This window comes from Solanum dulcamara, chromosome 8 (assembly GCF_947179165.1).
Source record: "Solanum dulcamara chromosome 8, daSolDulc1.2, whole genome shotgun sequence".
In the NCBI taxonomy this organism is placed as follows: Eukaryota; Viridiplantae; Streptophyta; class Magnoliopsida; order Solanales; family Solanaceae; genus Solanum; species Solanum dulcamara.
In genome coordinates, this window is record NC_077244.1 from 72,395,201 (window position 1) to 72,411,566 (window position 16,366).

The 16,366-nt window shown below is 33.8% G+C and overlaps 3 protein-coding genes across 6 annotated transcripts; all 3 read right to left on the reverse strand.

The window, feature by feature from the left end:
- Positions 1–399: 399 nt before the first annotated feature.
- LOC129899733 (60S ribosomal protein L17-1-like) lies at positions 400–2,874 on the reverse strand. Its single transcript, XM_055974764.1, has 7 exons — positions 2,805–2,874; positions 2,698–2,734; positions 2,497–2,537; positions 1,234–1,464; positions 1,035–1,137; positions 881–948; positions 400–686 (listed from the first exon to the last, which is right to left on the reverse strand). The coding sequence occupies exons 1-7, from the start codon at positions 2,805–2,807 to the stop codon at positions 642–644; spliced, it is 528 nt and encodes a 175-aa protein (XP_055830739.1). The 5' UTR covers positions 2,808–2,874; the 3' UTR covers positions 400–641.
- A 2,786-nt stretch (positions 2,875–5,660) lies between these two features.
- LOC129899734 (mitochondrial pyruvate carrier 1-like) lies at positions 5,661–7,931 on the reverse strand. The gene is made up of 5 exons (XM_055974766.1): positions 7,682–7,931; positions 7,034–7,136; positions 6,875–6,929; positions 6,335–6,470; positions 5,661–6,036 (listed from the first exon to the last, which is right to left on the reverse strand). Exons 2-5 carry the CDS (start codon positions 7,124–7,126, stop codon positions 6,000–6,002), a joined length of 321 nt encoding a protein of 106 aa, XP_055830741.1. The 5' UTR covers positions 7,127–7,136; positions 7,682–7,931; the 3' UTR covers positions 5,661–5,999.
- Positions 7,932–8,475: 544 nt separating this feature from the next.
- On the reverse strand, positions 8,476–14,142 carry LOC129899671 (pentatricopeptide repeat-containing protein At1g07590, mitochondrial). 4 transcript variants are annotated; one of them, XR_008769565.1, is made up of 5 exons: positions 14,038–14,142; positions 13,153–13,276; positions 11,681–12,148; positions 9,732–11,129; positions 8,476–8,911 (listed from the first exon to the last, which is right to left on the reverse strand). XR_008769565.1 is itself a non-coding variant. In XM_055974693.1 (4 exons), the coding sequence occupies exons 3-4, from the start codon at positions 12,035–12,037 to the stop codon at positions 9,879–9,881; spliced, it is 1,608 nt and encodes a 535-aa protein (XP_055830668.1). In that variant the 5' UTR covers positions 12,038–12,148; positions 13,153–13,276; positions 14,038–14,142; the 3' UTR covers positions 9,486–9,878. The 4 variants fall into 4 exon arrangements, 1 of the variants encoding a protein (XP_055830668.1); XR_008769567.1 differs by having other exon boundaries at positions 13,153–13,822; positions 14,038–14,137; XR_008769566.1 differs by lacking the exon at positions 14,038–14,142 and having other exon boundaries at positions 13,153–14,031.
- Positions 14,143–16,366: the final 2,224 nt, after the last annotated feature.

Sequence of the window (16,366 nt, forward strand, 5' to 3'; positions counted from 1 at the left end):
ATGACCAACGCCACACAACAAATTCATACAGAAGAAACAATTCAAATTTTGGTATTTCGAGTAATTAAATAGAAATCGTCTTTCTTTAAAAGGGTCAACCAAATTTTACTAATTGATTCAAGACGTTTACAGTATACAATACATAAAGTCTCCAGCAAATCCATCTAGGTGACCTAAATGTTGAGATATACCTACGTTAATCCAAGAAAACAAATAAAAATAGAAATGAACTCCAAACCTTCACAGAAGGCTTCTCAGATCCTTTAGTCTTACATTTTGTACTAGTGATCTTTTAACCCAGTTTATGTAGAAAACATTCTATTATTGACCCTCTAAATGCAGGTCAGAATCTAATTTTAACACCACAGACAACAATTAGAGCAATTCATCATCAGCGGATAAGTTAAATTTTTCATGCATTTCCAGCTATCAGAATCAGAATACCAAGACCATGGAAATCCAAAATTTCCTCAGAAACATGCTTCAAAAAGCACAACACAATTTAAGCTCCGAAATAGTAAAATTACACAAAAATCAAATTCCTATGATGAAATGTTTGAAATAGCACTAAATTCTTCTGATACCAAGGCTGAAGTAATATTGAAAATATACTTTCAAAATTTAGGGATTCATTCCTCCCCTCAAGAAGATGCTTTCGCCTTCCTGGGAGCCAATTGTGTCTCAGGCTGCATGAATAAAAAAAGTTCAGGATACTTGCAAAAGATACATACTTGAGAAAACATAATGACAGAAACAAAAAGCTCTCAAGATGACTGATGAAAAAGCAAAGGCAACTGACATAAAGTAGACATCGTGCATTCAAGTTATAGTGTTATACGAATCAACTATGAGGAAGAACAAGAATACATAGAAACTATACCTCTTTCTTAACAGATTCTTCCTTTTCAGACAAGACCAGCTCGATATGGCACGGATGTGACATATAAGCTGCAGAAACGTCAAGAGGTTAAAATCGTAATGGCAATCCCTCAACTACAATAATAACCATTGAAGGAAATAAGAGAAGCACTCACGATTGATTCTTCCATGAGCACGGTATGTACGACGCCTCTGTTTCTGTGCTTGGTTTACTTGGATGTGAGTTATGTAAAGTGAATCCACATCCAAGCCTTTAACCTAAAATGAAGTGAAAGCAACAACAAACTCATCTTTAGGGAAAACCAAAAGTGACGGACCGAGATAAATGATATAATCCTACAAATTAGAACATACTTCGGCATTACTCTCAGCATTTTTGAGCAAATCTAGAATAAACTTTGCAGATTTGACAGGCCAACGTCCTTGTCCATTCGAGTGGCGATTCTTTGCCTGAGCAGTACGACCAACCCCACGACAAAAGCGTGTGAAGGGGATGGCTTGTTTGTGGGCAAGAACATCCTCCAAGTAGCTCTTGGCCTTGTTCAAAGGCATCTTCCTAAGGGCGTGCGCTGTTTCTCTAGTATTCTACAGAGATAACAAGTACACATCGAGTAAGGAAGGCATGCAAAGATTAGAATAATCATCAGAAATTACAGAACTGCTATTAAATATCACTCCAAATGATACAGAACTGTTAATTAATTCCAACTGATGCATAAATGTACAGAAGAAAGAACATTGATCCTAGAGAACCAATTGTCACCAGAAGAATCAATTTTCTAAGTAAAAGTAGTCGAGGCATAGTTTTGTGCTATCGGTGGTTGATTGAAATCGTGAAAGCCTTGTATTTTATTTTATCTTTGCAAAATATTATATGATGATAGGATAAATAATCACACACACTCAACAGCAATGAGCACAAAGGAAAACTAACATAGTGTTTCAAAATCAAAGTCTGAAAATGTCTTCTGTGCCCTGATAAAATTATTAAAGCACCAATTGGTCAGTGGAAGCTGCAACTTCTTTAATTAAGAGCCTCTTACATGGTATATAGGCAAGAAAAAATTCTCAGAGCTTAGATGTCTAAAGTGCAAGCATTCTCAGCAGACCCGTGAGGTACCAAGAACAGAAGACAAAAAAAGTACACTTTTACTTTGTGAACAAACTCAGATACATTCTCCCAAATACACCTATTATCATCATCCAAATTATACAGTAATGCGCTCTTCTGTCATACACTAATTGAAACAGAAATGACACATCATTATTCTCCAAAAGCCAGAGAGTCACCATGCTTATCACAAGTATTTTAGTTGAAATAGCGAACTTAACACACGGAATTTAAAAGGCCTAACAGAACTGTCAAAAACTGTTTATCTACTACATAATTGATGGATACAGTTACTTTTAATAAGGCAATTCATTTTAATGGAATCTAATCACAAAAAAAAAAGCTTGCTGAATCCAGAATAAGGGAAACCGCTACACAGCTGATACAAACAAATGAAATTCGATTTATCTTGACTAAAACATAGTAACAACTATGAACAATATGCAAATGCAAAAATAGCAAACGTCAATAGATCAAAGTTTCACAAAAAAAAATATATCACACACCTTGAAATGAGCTCTGAGAGACGAACCCCTAGCTTTACAAGCTGATAAAATAACAAAAAAATCCATGTCAAAACATTTAAAAATCAAATAAACACGCTTTCATGATGCTACAAACATAAACATATATCAACACTCTTTTATAATGCTACAAACATCACAGTATTGCAACAGAAAAATGTTTGTATCGTATTGAGTACTCACATTTGGTTGGGTTCTCTGGTTCATTCGAATACTTCACCTACATAAAAAACAAAAGGATTAACACAGAAATCAATCGGAGAATTCGAAGGTTTAACGCAGGAACTAACCATGGCTGCCGGTGATGCTGCTATTCCCCTGCAGCTGCTGATAGAAGATGATGCTAGGGTTTTCGTATTAAATTGAAATATATTCTGGTTATAAAAGTTACTATAACAACTGATTGGGCTGTCTTCATTTTTACTGGGCCTCTTGAAGTATTTGGGCCCTTAACTTTGTGTTGAGCTGTTATTTTGTAAAAATTTCATTGGATAGCCTATTTGGACGTTCTCATTTAACTTATAGTCAGGTTTCTCAAAATATTACACTCGTAGCTAGTGTAACCAAACTTCATACAAATTTGCTACTCCTCCACTAATAGTATGTTTCGAATTTGATGTAATTTAAATAAGTATAATGCTTGAATTAAAGCCTATTAAAATTATAAAATAAATAATTCCAAAAATTTATATATATATATATATATATATATATATATATGTTACAAGTTTGAAAATAACATGGTTGGAACCAGAAGAAGATAACATATCTGAGGATCATGATATTTGAGCTTTGAGTTTATGGGAGAAGAGAAATCATTTAGAGAGATAGAGAGATTGAAAGAGAAGAGAACACAAATGATTGAATCCTGTGTAGAGAGTAAAAAGATTTTTATTTTAAAAGCATAGAAAAGGACCCAAGTATATTTTAATCGACTTAAAAGTTGGCTTCAAAATCTTTAAAATTACAAAAAGAACCCCAACCACACTTCTACTCACTTTTCTAAACCCTAAAATGAAAAAATAAAGGAAAAACAATTGAGTGAACATTTTTCAAATTGAAGTCCTTTTTCCAAATCTTCTCGGGTTAGTCTGTTTGGTGTAAAAATAAAACTCAGTAGGTTAAATAAGTAAGTGTTTGGACATGAACTTGAAATCATGATTCGGATAAAAACTGCTTTGAAGGTAAAAAAATTTATAGACATGCAATTTAAAATTTTTAAATTGTATATTTTCTAAAAAATATGAAAATCTCATAATTTGTGATAATTATCTAAACATTTCCAAATATGTACTGAGCAAGTGTGGCCATCTGGAGAAGGAGCTAGGTTTTGGGTTTGGAGAAGGAAGCGGTGGTTTTATGAAAGGATAACATTTTTAATAAATATGAATTGGTAAATTAGGGAGTAAAGTAGGCTTGGGTGATTACTTTTGCAATAAATAAGGGTCTAGGTTTAAATTTAAAATTATGGGCCAAGTTTTAAATTTTAAAAGAATTGAAATCACAGATTTAAAGTTGAATTTTTACCCTTGAAGTGAATTTGAGGTTTGAAATTAAAATTTCATGTTGAAATTTTATTCAAAATGAGATAAACAAACATAAATTTAAAATCAAAACTTGAAACTTTGTTCGAATTTGAAATTAGATGTCCAAAAGACAACTTAACAAGTTGATCGAATGGTTGTTACATAAATATCGGAATTTGAGGTTTGAAATTAAAATTTCATGTTGAAATTTTATTCAAAATGAGATAAACAAACATAAATTTAAAATCAAAACTTGAAACTTTGTTCGAATTTGAAATTAGATGTCCAAAAGACAACTTAACAAGTTGATCGAATGGTTGTTACATAAATATCGTTTCATAATGTATCATATTATATTGTATTGTGTAATATTGTATTTTATTATTTTGATGAATATAAAGTCTGGATGAATTGTATCGTTTTCTTTTATTACATAATGTCATATCAATAATTTGAAGACTAGATCTACAAGAAAAATATTCTACGAGATAGAAAATTTTATAGAAAGATCGAGAAAAAGATAAAAGAGAATTATTAGATGATAAGCAAAGACAAAATGAAAAAAAAATAAGGTAATGACGCAATCAATCCAAATCGATTGTTACATAAAATGTGACTTTTTGTCATTATGTAGTGATAAATTTATCAATTTAATATAATAAAATTTAAATAATAATCAAAATAAATATTATATTTAAACTAACAAGTAACAACACAGTAGGATCGATAGATAAAAATCATCCCAAAGAGCTGTATGTTTCAACATTTTGATGCAGAAATAAAAGAGTCAATAGGTTAAACAAATTTCAAACACTCAACCTCCTTTTCTGGGATGAATGTGCTTGATTATTTGCTAATTTTTTTTTGGTTTTCCACCTGGTGATCGAAGTCCGTGGAGCTCCGACTAAATTCGGACCGCGTGTTGTAGGGCCCATTCAAGGGTGCGCTCCCAGCAGGATTTTTTCCATACCCAGGGCTCGAATTCGAGACCTCTGTTAAGGGTGAAACAGTCCCACCACCAGTGGCGGAGCCACATGCACTCGACACCCCTTCGTCGAAAATTACAATGTGTAGCTAGATAAAATATTATATATATATATATATATATATATTATATTGATACCATTTAGCTTCTTTATATTTTGACACTACTTAATCAAAAGTCTGGCTCCACCATTGTCTACTACTACACTACAACCCATGTTGGTTGAATATTTGCTACTTGCGAGTGCTTTTATATATATATATATATATATTTAAAATAAAGCAGTTTAATGCACTAAACTTCTACAGGGCTGAACCACAAAGCCTGTTGTATCAGCCTCAGCTGATCAAGTTCTGCGGATTCACCTTTTCAATAAACATAAAGAACAGGATATAGGCTCCATGTATATTAACCTTACAATTTTACTTTCTTTGTAAAATTGGTTAGGAAAGATTTCCTACTCAAGAATGATCAATTTTTAAAGTAAATTTCACCACTTGGAACATCACTTCGTAGTCAATTGATGAACTTTTGTGTTGCTTTTGACGAATACAGAAACAAAAAAGTTCCAACAAGGTGTTACAATGTATAACACAATCAGTTTCAACTGCAAAACTAAACTGAAGCATAAGAGATCCAGAAAGCAAGATGATAAGGGGCATGTGCCATTGAAGAATGATAGTAGCAAATTGTAACATAAAGGTTTATCTCATGCTAATCATAGTTAAACTGTTAATTCAAGAACAATGTGATTTTCCTTCAATTCTCAATATCCTGGTGCTCCATATTTAGATAGGAGACACACTGGAGCTATCATCAGTCAGCCTCTTTGCCTCATTCTATCCATTTGACACTCTTGTACAATCGATGCCTCACGGATAACCAACTCTTTTGTAGTACGATACAACTTTTTTTGTTCTTCTTTCTTTTTTGGTTGTCGAATTGTTGGATGATGAAAAGAACTGAACTTTAAGTCATGAAGAAATGTTCTCTTCCTTCTGAGACAAGTACCTAAAGAAAAACACAGCATGAAGATCAGATTTTGTTTTTCACTGAAACAAGGCAAGAGGTGATTAATAATGGAACGGGAAAGTTGATCTAGACGGATCTACATGAAATGCGCTCAAAACTTTGGTTAAATGCATAATCTGGACAGGGAACTTGCTACTAACTACAACCAAAAAAGACCCATTACTCAGGTACCAGAACTTGTGAAATATTTTTGGAATTGTTCAAATAGTGTTGTTTCTGCTTAATGTTGATATGGATTGATTCCCTGATTATGCACTCAGTGAATGGAGACACGTACCGTTGATGCTTTATCCAACGTGAGAATTGATAGAGCTGCACTGACTCATTTGAAGCATGGCAAGCAAGAAGAAGATAATTGCGAGGACGGACCATCCATGCAAATCTCATACACAATATTGAATATACACATAACACTGCAACCAAAGAAACGAAAAACAAGAAAATTCAAGAAATGATCTGAAACTGAGACAATCATTTATGCTGGATCAGAAGCAAAGCACAACAGAAGGTGTTGATGTACCTCTGAGCAGTAGCGGATCCAGAATTTAAACGTTGGGTGTGGGGGGGGGGGGGCGGGGGTCGGTTCTAGCTAAGTTAAAAATCTAAGTTCTAAAATATATATCTAATCCTATCTATACTTTTTCCCCACATATGTACATGAGGGCTGAGGCTCGAGTCCGAAGCCGTAGTTTTGGCCAAACCCACAGCTTATATTTGGATCCACCATTACATTTTTCTTTTGCATTCAAAACAAGGATACATCGACCATTTTTCGAGTAGTTTGGACTAAAAAATGCAAAGACTGCTACTATTTCACCTGAAGTCATGTTGCCAGATATTGCATCTGGAGGCTTCTGTGAATCCATCACTCCCTAACACATCAATTCAAGTAAATTTCAGAGACTTCAGTATAAAATACAAAAACTCTATACACAGATAAATTAACGAAGACGATCATCAGGGGTTAGGAACATACAGAAATGACAAATCCCCAGTTGGCCATAGGACCCCAAAAGTGAGTTGTTTTAGGGCCAACAGGACTGTTCAAGAATGCCCTGAAGTAATTCATGATTTTGCCTCTGCATGTATTGAAACAAACTTTAAATACTAACAAAAAACTATTTTAATTCGTAAATCACATTTAAAGTCAATCCCAATCATTTCCAATAAGATAATTATCTCCTTCCATGTGAATTTTTTTTTTCGAATCTTTTCATTTAAAGAACAATCCTTATCCTGGAGTTCTGTTGAGATACCTCAAGTAAAAACAACAAATCAATTTTCCATTTTCTCTTCTATTCAGTACAAAAATAAAGAATCAAATTATCAAGATATTTATTCCTTTTTTTACCTACTTCTTCCTCTACCAACTCCAATCCCCACACCCCAAACAAAGGACGTGACCTAGTGGTGGGTTGAAACCCCTAACATTACAGAAACAAAAGATGATTTCTTCCCATTTATCATCCTAATTTTGATTGACAGAGTTACCTATTACCTTATACGTGTTGCAGGAAGTAGCTGGCAAGCTTAGTGGAGACTCGAACACCACGGTTATCATAAAAATAAAATATATATATATAAAAAACAGTCTATAACAACTCATGTTACAACAAGACCTTACCTGGGATACTGCAATTGGTGATGAAATTGGGCGAATGCAAAATTAAGTTTCAAATTCTGTTTATGAGAAGTGTTGAAACAAAGTATATGAAATACATGTACATACTTTCTTGTTTTTTTCAGAAGAGGAATTGTGCCATTAATAGGAGTAGCAGCAGCTAGGGTTCATTACGAGTTATGAAAGTGGTTAGTTACGTGACCAAATGGAAATTGATTGGATTTGGACAAGTTTGAGAATGTCAGTCATGAATCTCACACTTTAATACTCTCGTGTAGGTATATACTTTAGACCCCATCCTATGCAATGCCACATGTGCACACGACAATTTTTATTTTTTTGGGAACATCTTTTAATTTTGTGAAATTAAATTTATAGGATTATGTGTATATTTAAAAATAGTCTCGTAGAGATGTAATAATAAGAACGGCGTACACTCCATTTCAAACCTCATTTTATGGGATTTTAGTGAGTATTGTTGTTGTTGTTTTAGAAATACTTTATAAACATGAAAAAAATAGTTAAATTAATATGAATATAAATTATATGATTTCTTATTTACTCTAAATTAGACTATTTCGAGTAGTGATATTGTTATAGTCTGTTTGTGTAAAGTGAGAGTGAAATTCCCCTTTGTCAACAACCTCTTATTCGTCAACTACTTGGTACTTAGTCACTCTTCTAAGTGATTATCGAGAGACGTTTCACTTGTGTGATATATTTTGACGAAAGAGAGTTTGGAAATTTGATAGTCTAAAACTAGAGTTGTCAATTCTGCATTGCTTATCTACACGAAGAATATGAACAATGTGTGGTTGTTGAAAGGTGAGAAATATTCACAAGAGTAGTCACGGATCATCTCTTGGATGGTTGTTGAAAGGTGAGAAATATTCATCATCAAGATGAAAAAGGACATGCAGTCATAATTAACCTTGTAAAATACATGTGACAAAATAGTCTTCATTAGAAAAGTGAAATTCATCCCAACGTAAGAGGATGCGGTATAAGAGGAAGCTCGGGTAATACAACAATGATATACTCAGTGTAATACCACAAGTGAGTCTTGAAAAGCTCGGATAGTAGTTTCTAAAACAACTGGTTTTTTCGTCAAGCAATTTGTCTTTGGTGCTTAGTATCTTCTCACAACTCCCCATCCTCAGCCTCATTCATTTAGCTGCAATCTTCATCAATTCCTCTTTCTGCTCTCTTCTTTTCCCCGTTTTATTGGCCAAACTACAAATAACATTATGTAAGATTAAGAACTTTATCTGATTCTGCTATGTGCTGCATTACCTTCTTCAGCAACATATGAAACATGGTTTTTGATAATCATTGCATGCCTTGAAATCTTTGCAGCAACTCATTGAGCAAGTACTGTAAGTGTAACATAGCTGATACAAGTTCATCGATTATTACCAACCTAATATTTAAGGTTCAGATCACGTTCTATTTCAATTACATTTCACACACAATGGCAATGCCATCAGTCAAACCGTTATCGGAATAAGAGCTTCCAAAAACATTCACAAACCTTACAATGTGATGAAATATGCAGAGGCATATATGTACACATACTTATATATAAACTGTTTTTCTGATCTAGTGAATTTTTTGCTTTTTGAGTTCCATAGGTGTAGAGAACATTGAAGTTCAAGACAAAAGTGAGATCGGCACATGTATAAAAATATAAAACGCAACACTAAGAACAGAGGCCAGAAACAAAGGCACAATCTCAACCTACAATTTCTTGCAAAGATGAAAACAACAAAGCACAAACTGCATCCAAACCAGATATGCATATTATAAATTAATAAAAGAAGTAGATCTAGTTCTGAAGCAACAAGAATTCAATGTTTACCTCAAACATACATCTTTATAAACAATATTCTCAAAAGAAACCCTAAAGCAATATCAAATTGCTAAGAACCAATATTACAAAGCTGAAGTTAACCATTTAAAACAGAATTTATAGGGAAAGGCAAGCAGATTTAATGAACTAATATATCAATTAGCAAAGCAAGACATCCACGGTAAATAGCATAACTTGTCTAACCTGCCATCATATCTCCAAGACTCGAACAGAACGGGCACACTGAAGTATAGCTATCTTCAGCAATTGGCAGAGCCGCAGAATAGGGCTACTCTTAGCTGAGTAATTTGAAGCAGGAGTGTAAAAGCATACAAAATAATTATAATATAATCACGTTCGAAATTGGTCAATAACTTTCAAAAGGCTATAGGTCTCAGAATCTGGCCTAGCCCTTCCAAGAATCATTCTTTTAAGAAGATTTGGATCATATACCTTCCCCTTAACATACGCCTTAATTAACGCATTGTACACAAAGGTATACCTAGTATAATTCGCTTTCTTCAGTTCTTCAAACAACTTTTCAGCATTCTCTACATCACCATTATCTGCAAATATTTCAATTATTGAAAGAGTAGTTTCCAACCATGGAGTTGATCTTTTCACCTTTATGCTTGTTTCCATATCCATTCCCAATTGAAGAGTTTTGATGGCCTCCTTAATTAACCCCGCTCTCAAGCAACCAAGAGCAAGATGCCGATAAGTAATGGCATTTGGCTTACACCCACTTTTCTCCATCTCCTTATACAATGCAGTGGCTTTGGTGATAAGTCCATGTCTACAATATACAGCTATCAGCGAATTGAACTGCTCATTTGACTTCAAGGAATTCCTTGATTTCATTGCAGACCACAGCTCTTCAGCTCGACAGAGATCTCCGATCCTACCATATGCTTCGATCACCAGGACATAACTCTTAGACCTAACATGGGAAAGCTCCAGAATGACACCCCATGTCCTCTCTAAATCATTCCGCTTTCCCAGATATCCATAGAGTATGACCAGAATGTCAAATGTAGACCAGTTTTGTCCAGTTGCAGACTTCTCAATAGCTTCAATATAGGTCTCACAAACTGTAAACAATCTAGCCACAGCATGTGCAGTGGCCAATATGCAGTAAGATACCTCATTCGGTTCAACTTTTGCTCTCTTCATATCACCAAACACTTTCAATAGGCCTTCAATATTGTGTTGATTTGCTTCTATCTTGAGCAGAATATTGAAGGTTGAAACATGTGGACTAACCTTATCGGCTTTCATCTGCGTCAAGATTTTAGGTATGAACTTCTTGCGGCTTGGGGAGGAATGGAGAATGATGAGATGATTGAACACCAAATAAGATATGGGATGTCCCAGTTCTCTCATTTTCTTCATATATGCTAGTGAAAGCCTTATCAGTCCTCTGTTCAAGCATCCGAGTATAAGATTGTTGTAGAGCAACTCATTTTGGAACTCAGACGGAATTCGTGAGAATAGGCTTTCAGCTTGTGATATCCCATGAAGCTTAGAAGTGAATTCTACTAAATATGAGTAATCTAGTTCCTTTGGTCTATATGGTCTCTCCCTTATAACCCATTCCATCACCTGCGAAAAGCACAGATATTGCTTAATATCACTACAATTACAAGTGAAGTTCTATATGAGCACCAAATTCTATCTATTTCAATGATAACTGAATCTAACACTAAAACGCTAGTGAATACAGCTAGATTAAGAACCTCAAAGATTGTCAATATCAATTACATATGCTTGATTTGGCATTATGATAGGCAAGACTTGAAAATGAGCTCAACAACATACTAGAGCAAATTCAGTATATATTTTGTGAGAAGGAATAGAGCAAATTCAGTATTTTTTGAGAAGGAATACAACAAATTCAGTATATTGAAAATGCCCAAATAGTTGACATGGAACATACCACTCTGCACCAGTTTTTTACCTGAAACGTGACAGAACAGATCAAGACAAAGTTTTCCTCTTCCCCTAATACCTTCACTACTATTACCCTTAGATATCTTACACAAATATATAAAGTGCACTGTAGGGATATTCTCAGTAGGTTGAATACTTCACATATTTCATAATAGGTAAATGCCCAATATCAAATTTGGCAAGAGAGGATAGAGTAAAAGAACCTCAAGAGCACGCTTGTTGAATTTGAGTTTGCGCAAACGATTGATAGTGTGGAAAATGTCACCTCTATGAATAGGTAGACCATCACCCATCCAGCTTTGGAAAGTGGATCCAATGCACTCTCCTATGGGTACGCTTTCAATTCTTTGACTTAAGTTGTTCCTTGTTGCCACCATTCCCTGATCTACCAACCTTTCTTCCGTTTTTGATTCTGAATTCTCTGAAGTAACATTTGCATCCGATATTTTTGAACAAAAAATGTGACATGAATGAATACTTCGTTTGGACAAAGATATAACAACTGTTTGATGAATTGCACTGGTGATCCTCTGTTTCCGCAAAATGGATATGAAGTTCATTGTTGATATGACAAACAAAACCAACTTTACTCATCAGGACTGCTTAAGGAAAGAATTGTCCTGAAATTATGTATTCAGAACCCCTAGTCCATAGAAACCATAAGAGTGAACCTGCCATGGTTTGATTAATGGAAAAAAATAATTAAACTAATGGCAGTCGCCAAATCAGCAGTCATTTTGGTTTTAAAAACTAGTAAATAATAGTTCTAGCCCTCGGTTTTTAGGATGGATCTTTTACAGATGCATTGGATTTAGACGCAATCAAAACCAAGAGCAAATCCAATCTCGTAAAACTATTATAACAAGTATTGTGCACAGAAAACTACATGATGAAAATATTGCGTATTACACTACCTTAATTTAACTTGCATGCTAATAAAAAATGACATGGAACAATATAAGGACATCAGTGAGCTGGAGCAAAATAGGATTTGGATATGCTGTATCATTTCACAGACATTCTCACACATAACATCTGATCATTTGTTTCTTGTTCTCATAGGCATGTGACAAAATGAATAATTGACTATGATCAGATACAAAAGCAGTGTCATAAAGTTCTAGTCCAACAAAACTAGATGCATAGATACACATAAAGACACCTAAGACCATAAAATAGCTCAGTCTTATTAGAATTTTGTTAAAAATCTTTGACAAGAAAACACATTCTCCCATACGTACTCACATTACATTCCAATTAGGGTTAATTCCAGAACAAGAATTTCCCACAAAATATGAGCTTTAACAATTTTGGATAGTCCAGAAATTAGGATACAACCCAAAAAATCCAATTATCAATAAGCTGCCCAAAAGTGTAATCCTATATATTTACCAGCCCTCTACACCCAAAATACTAAATTTTGCACTCTGGCACAAAATAAATTTCAAGGAGGCTGAAGATGCTAGATCCCATCCCACTTCGAACTTTATGTTTCAAGCACGTTGGCATTTGATTTTAACCATAAAGAGGGAACCCCTGCAAAAAATATGGCTTGCTTCTTTCTTGATGGTTGAACCGAATCAAGCCCAAGGGCAATAGCTGACAGTGATTGTCGTAGCAGGAACTGAAACATCTACATGAAACATTGAAAGGAAAATCAGATTTCAAGGAATACCTCAAGAAATCACCATCTAACCCTGCAACAGTTACAGTCTTTCCATCAAATCAGCAGCATTGCAGCAGAAATCATTAAGGTCCTCAAAGAACTGAGCTTCATCATTGTCGATCACATCCACCTACTAGGAGATAGAAACACACACACTTTACTGAGCTAATAAAAGTTGAAAGTGAGTCGCAGAATCCGTTTTACCTAATAAGTGCTTTTCTAACTAGTAACTACTGCTATGCCAATCCTTTTTTCAGAAAAAGATAACAACTTAAGTTCGACCCTCAATTATGTTTCAGTTCTTCTTCATGCTTTCTCATCAAAGTGACATAGCATAGTGACACATATTGGATCATTTTATCCTAATATGAACATCACTGCACTTTTTCCTTCTCATGAATTAAAGTAGAAAAAGGAACCCTTTAAAATCTCACAGTGCAAAATTTTTTACCATCATGTACTAAAAATTTGATAAATAGATGTTGCAGTAACAGCACCCAAGGGTGTGGTATGTTATCAAGTTACCTGCTAGGTGTTGCTGGTGGGAGTTAACATGTATCCTGTGGAATCAGGCAAGCTGAACTGAACGCCACAGTTAATAAAAAAAAATGTTGCAGTAACAGGAAATTTGCACGACACCCATGAAGTTTAAATCCAGTAGCTAACTAGCATCCCGTCTCTTAACGAAATTGCACGGTAAAATTGAGAAAGTATTTAGAAATAACAACATATCCAGATAAAAGGGAAAATGAAATAACAACAATCAATAATGAGACAATCATCTATTTGGAAATTTAAAGAAGAAACAAATGCAAATAAAAAAGTAAAGGAGCGGGAAAAAAAACGTAAGGCATCTGAGAAGGTATGCCACTAAAATCGCAGAGAAAAACTTACTGTTGGCCGCTGAAATTACTGAAAAAAGATACAGAAAAGGAGTACAGTGATGGAGGAAACGGCTATGGAGGAGAAAGAAGAAAGGAATAGGAACGGTAATTTAGGGGAGAAAAATGACAAAAATGGTCCATATGTTTGAGTTAGATTCAAAATAGTCCCTAAACTATATTCTACATAATTTTGGTGCCACTCAATTAAATTTAATGGAATTCTGAGGGAAGGGGGCGGGGGGGATTTAATGAGAAGTGAGAACTCATATTTGAAAGTTCTTTTTTTGCTATTTTTCGTCTAGTTCTCGAGTGTAATACATATTTTTAATGTGCAATTTATGTTATGTTCGGTGCATTTTAGTATTTAATACTACTGTTTTTTGTGTTTAAATTTTAGGATTGGCGAAGACTTATCTAATGCTTATTTATTTTCCATAGTTATCATTAGGGGTGTACATGGATCGGGTTGGTTCGAATTTTTTACAAACCAAACCAAATCATTTATGTCGGATTATTAAATCTATAAACCAAACCAAATCAATAAAAGTCGGGTTTTTCGATATCAATTTTTCTCGGATTTATCGAGTTTTTCGGATTTTTTCGAATTTCTCGGGGTTTTTATAGTATCTAATAAAAAACACAGAACAATGCTTCTTAAAAAGAGTTCTAATACAAAATATCAACATATAAGATGGAGGCAAAACACTGTTTGAAGTTTTAACTTTATAATATAACTTTATAAGATGTTTTTTTTTGTATATTATTTAGATGGGTTTTTCAAGTCCAAATCTAAATGTAAGAAAGAAAACAAAAATTATGAAAAATTTTAAAAAAATATTTATAAATTACATTTTAATAAATATTTTTATGTATAACATAATTTAAAAGTAGTATATCTATAATCGGGTCGGTTTGAGTTCGGTTTGACTTTTTTTAGTTAAAACCAAATCAATCCTATAATGGTCGGATTTTTTTTCCAAACACCAAACCAAGTAGGGGTGTTCATGGTTCGGTTTGGGTCGGTTATTGATTAAAACAATAACCAAACCAATTTAATTGGTTATTAAATGTCTAAATCCATAACCAAATCAAGTAAAATAATAACCACGGGTTTGGTTATTGTCGGTTTGTTTCGGTTATTCGATTTATGACTAGCCGAGACAATTCAAATATTCTCTCTCTACATTTTTCAAATTCTTACGAAGCTTTTTTTTTCTCACGGCCCACAGAGGTTCGAAACAAAAAAAGGAAACAACTTAAACATTCTAAACAAAAAAAAAACAACTTAAAATCAATTTAAAATTTGAAAAACTTCTTATAAACCTTCTCAAAATTTGACAATCTTGTACTTGGGGTTGAGGAGCTGAGGTTGCTTTTGAGCATTCACTGTTAGTTAGTCTATGACTGTGAGTCTGTGATTTTGTGAGAAACCAACGTGAAAGGAACAGAAATGTAAAAGAAAAATAGATACTAGGGTTTTAAAGTTTTAACTTTTACCTTATGTTGCTGCCTGTTGCTTAAGTGCTTAGTGCTTATTAGGAATTTAGGGTTTAGAATTGAGGATTTAGAATTAGGCTTGAGAGTTAGGGTAATGGGCTTGGATTGTTGGACTTGGACTGCTGTTTAGTATTTATTAGAATTTATAATTGGGCTTGAGAGTTGGGCTTGGATTGTTGGGCCTTAAAAATAAGTAGATTAATATTAAATTAATAATTAAAAGGTATAAAATATCTTTAATTATTTATGAAAAACTAATATTATACATATAAATAATTATAAATTTTATGTATATAATTATCGGTTTGGTTCGATTATTTTTTTCTATAACCATAATCAAACCAAATATTATCGGTTATTCAAATTTAAAACCAAACCAAACCAAACCAAATGTCAGTTTTTTTATTTGATTTGGTTAAATTTTCGGTTTGGTTTTGGTTTTAACCAAAACTGTGAACAATCCTAAAGTCAAGTCAAACCAAACCACTAGTCGGTTTTTTTTTCCGGTTTGGTTCGATTTGTCGGTTTGGTGCGGTTTATCGGTTTGCCCTGTACAGCCTTAGTTACCATAAAATCTAGGGAAAACTAAGTCCATGTCTATAATAGCAAAATAATTACAAACAAATATTTTTTTACAATTCATACCCCCCAAAGCATGAGATTCGCGAGCAAAATACCGTCGCAGTATCAATATACTGACATGGTATCATTGAAGCTGCTTCAGTCCTTAATGATACCACCATAGTATATCTATATACTGTCATGGTATCATTGATGTCAACTTCAATCATTCACCTACATCTCCATGAAACCATCATATACTAGCATGGTATCATTAAGGA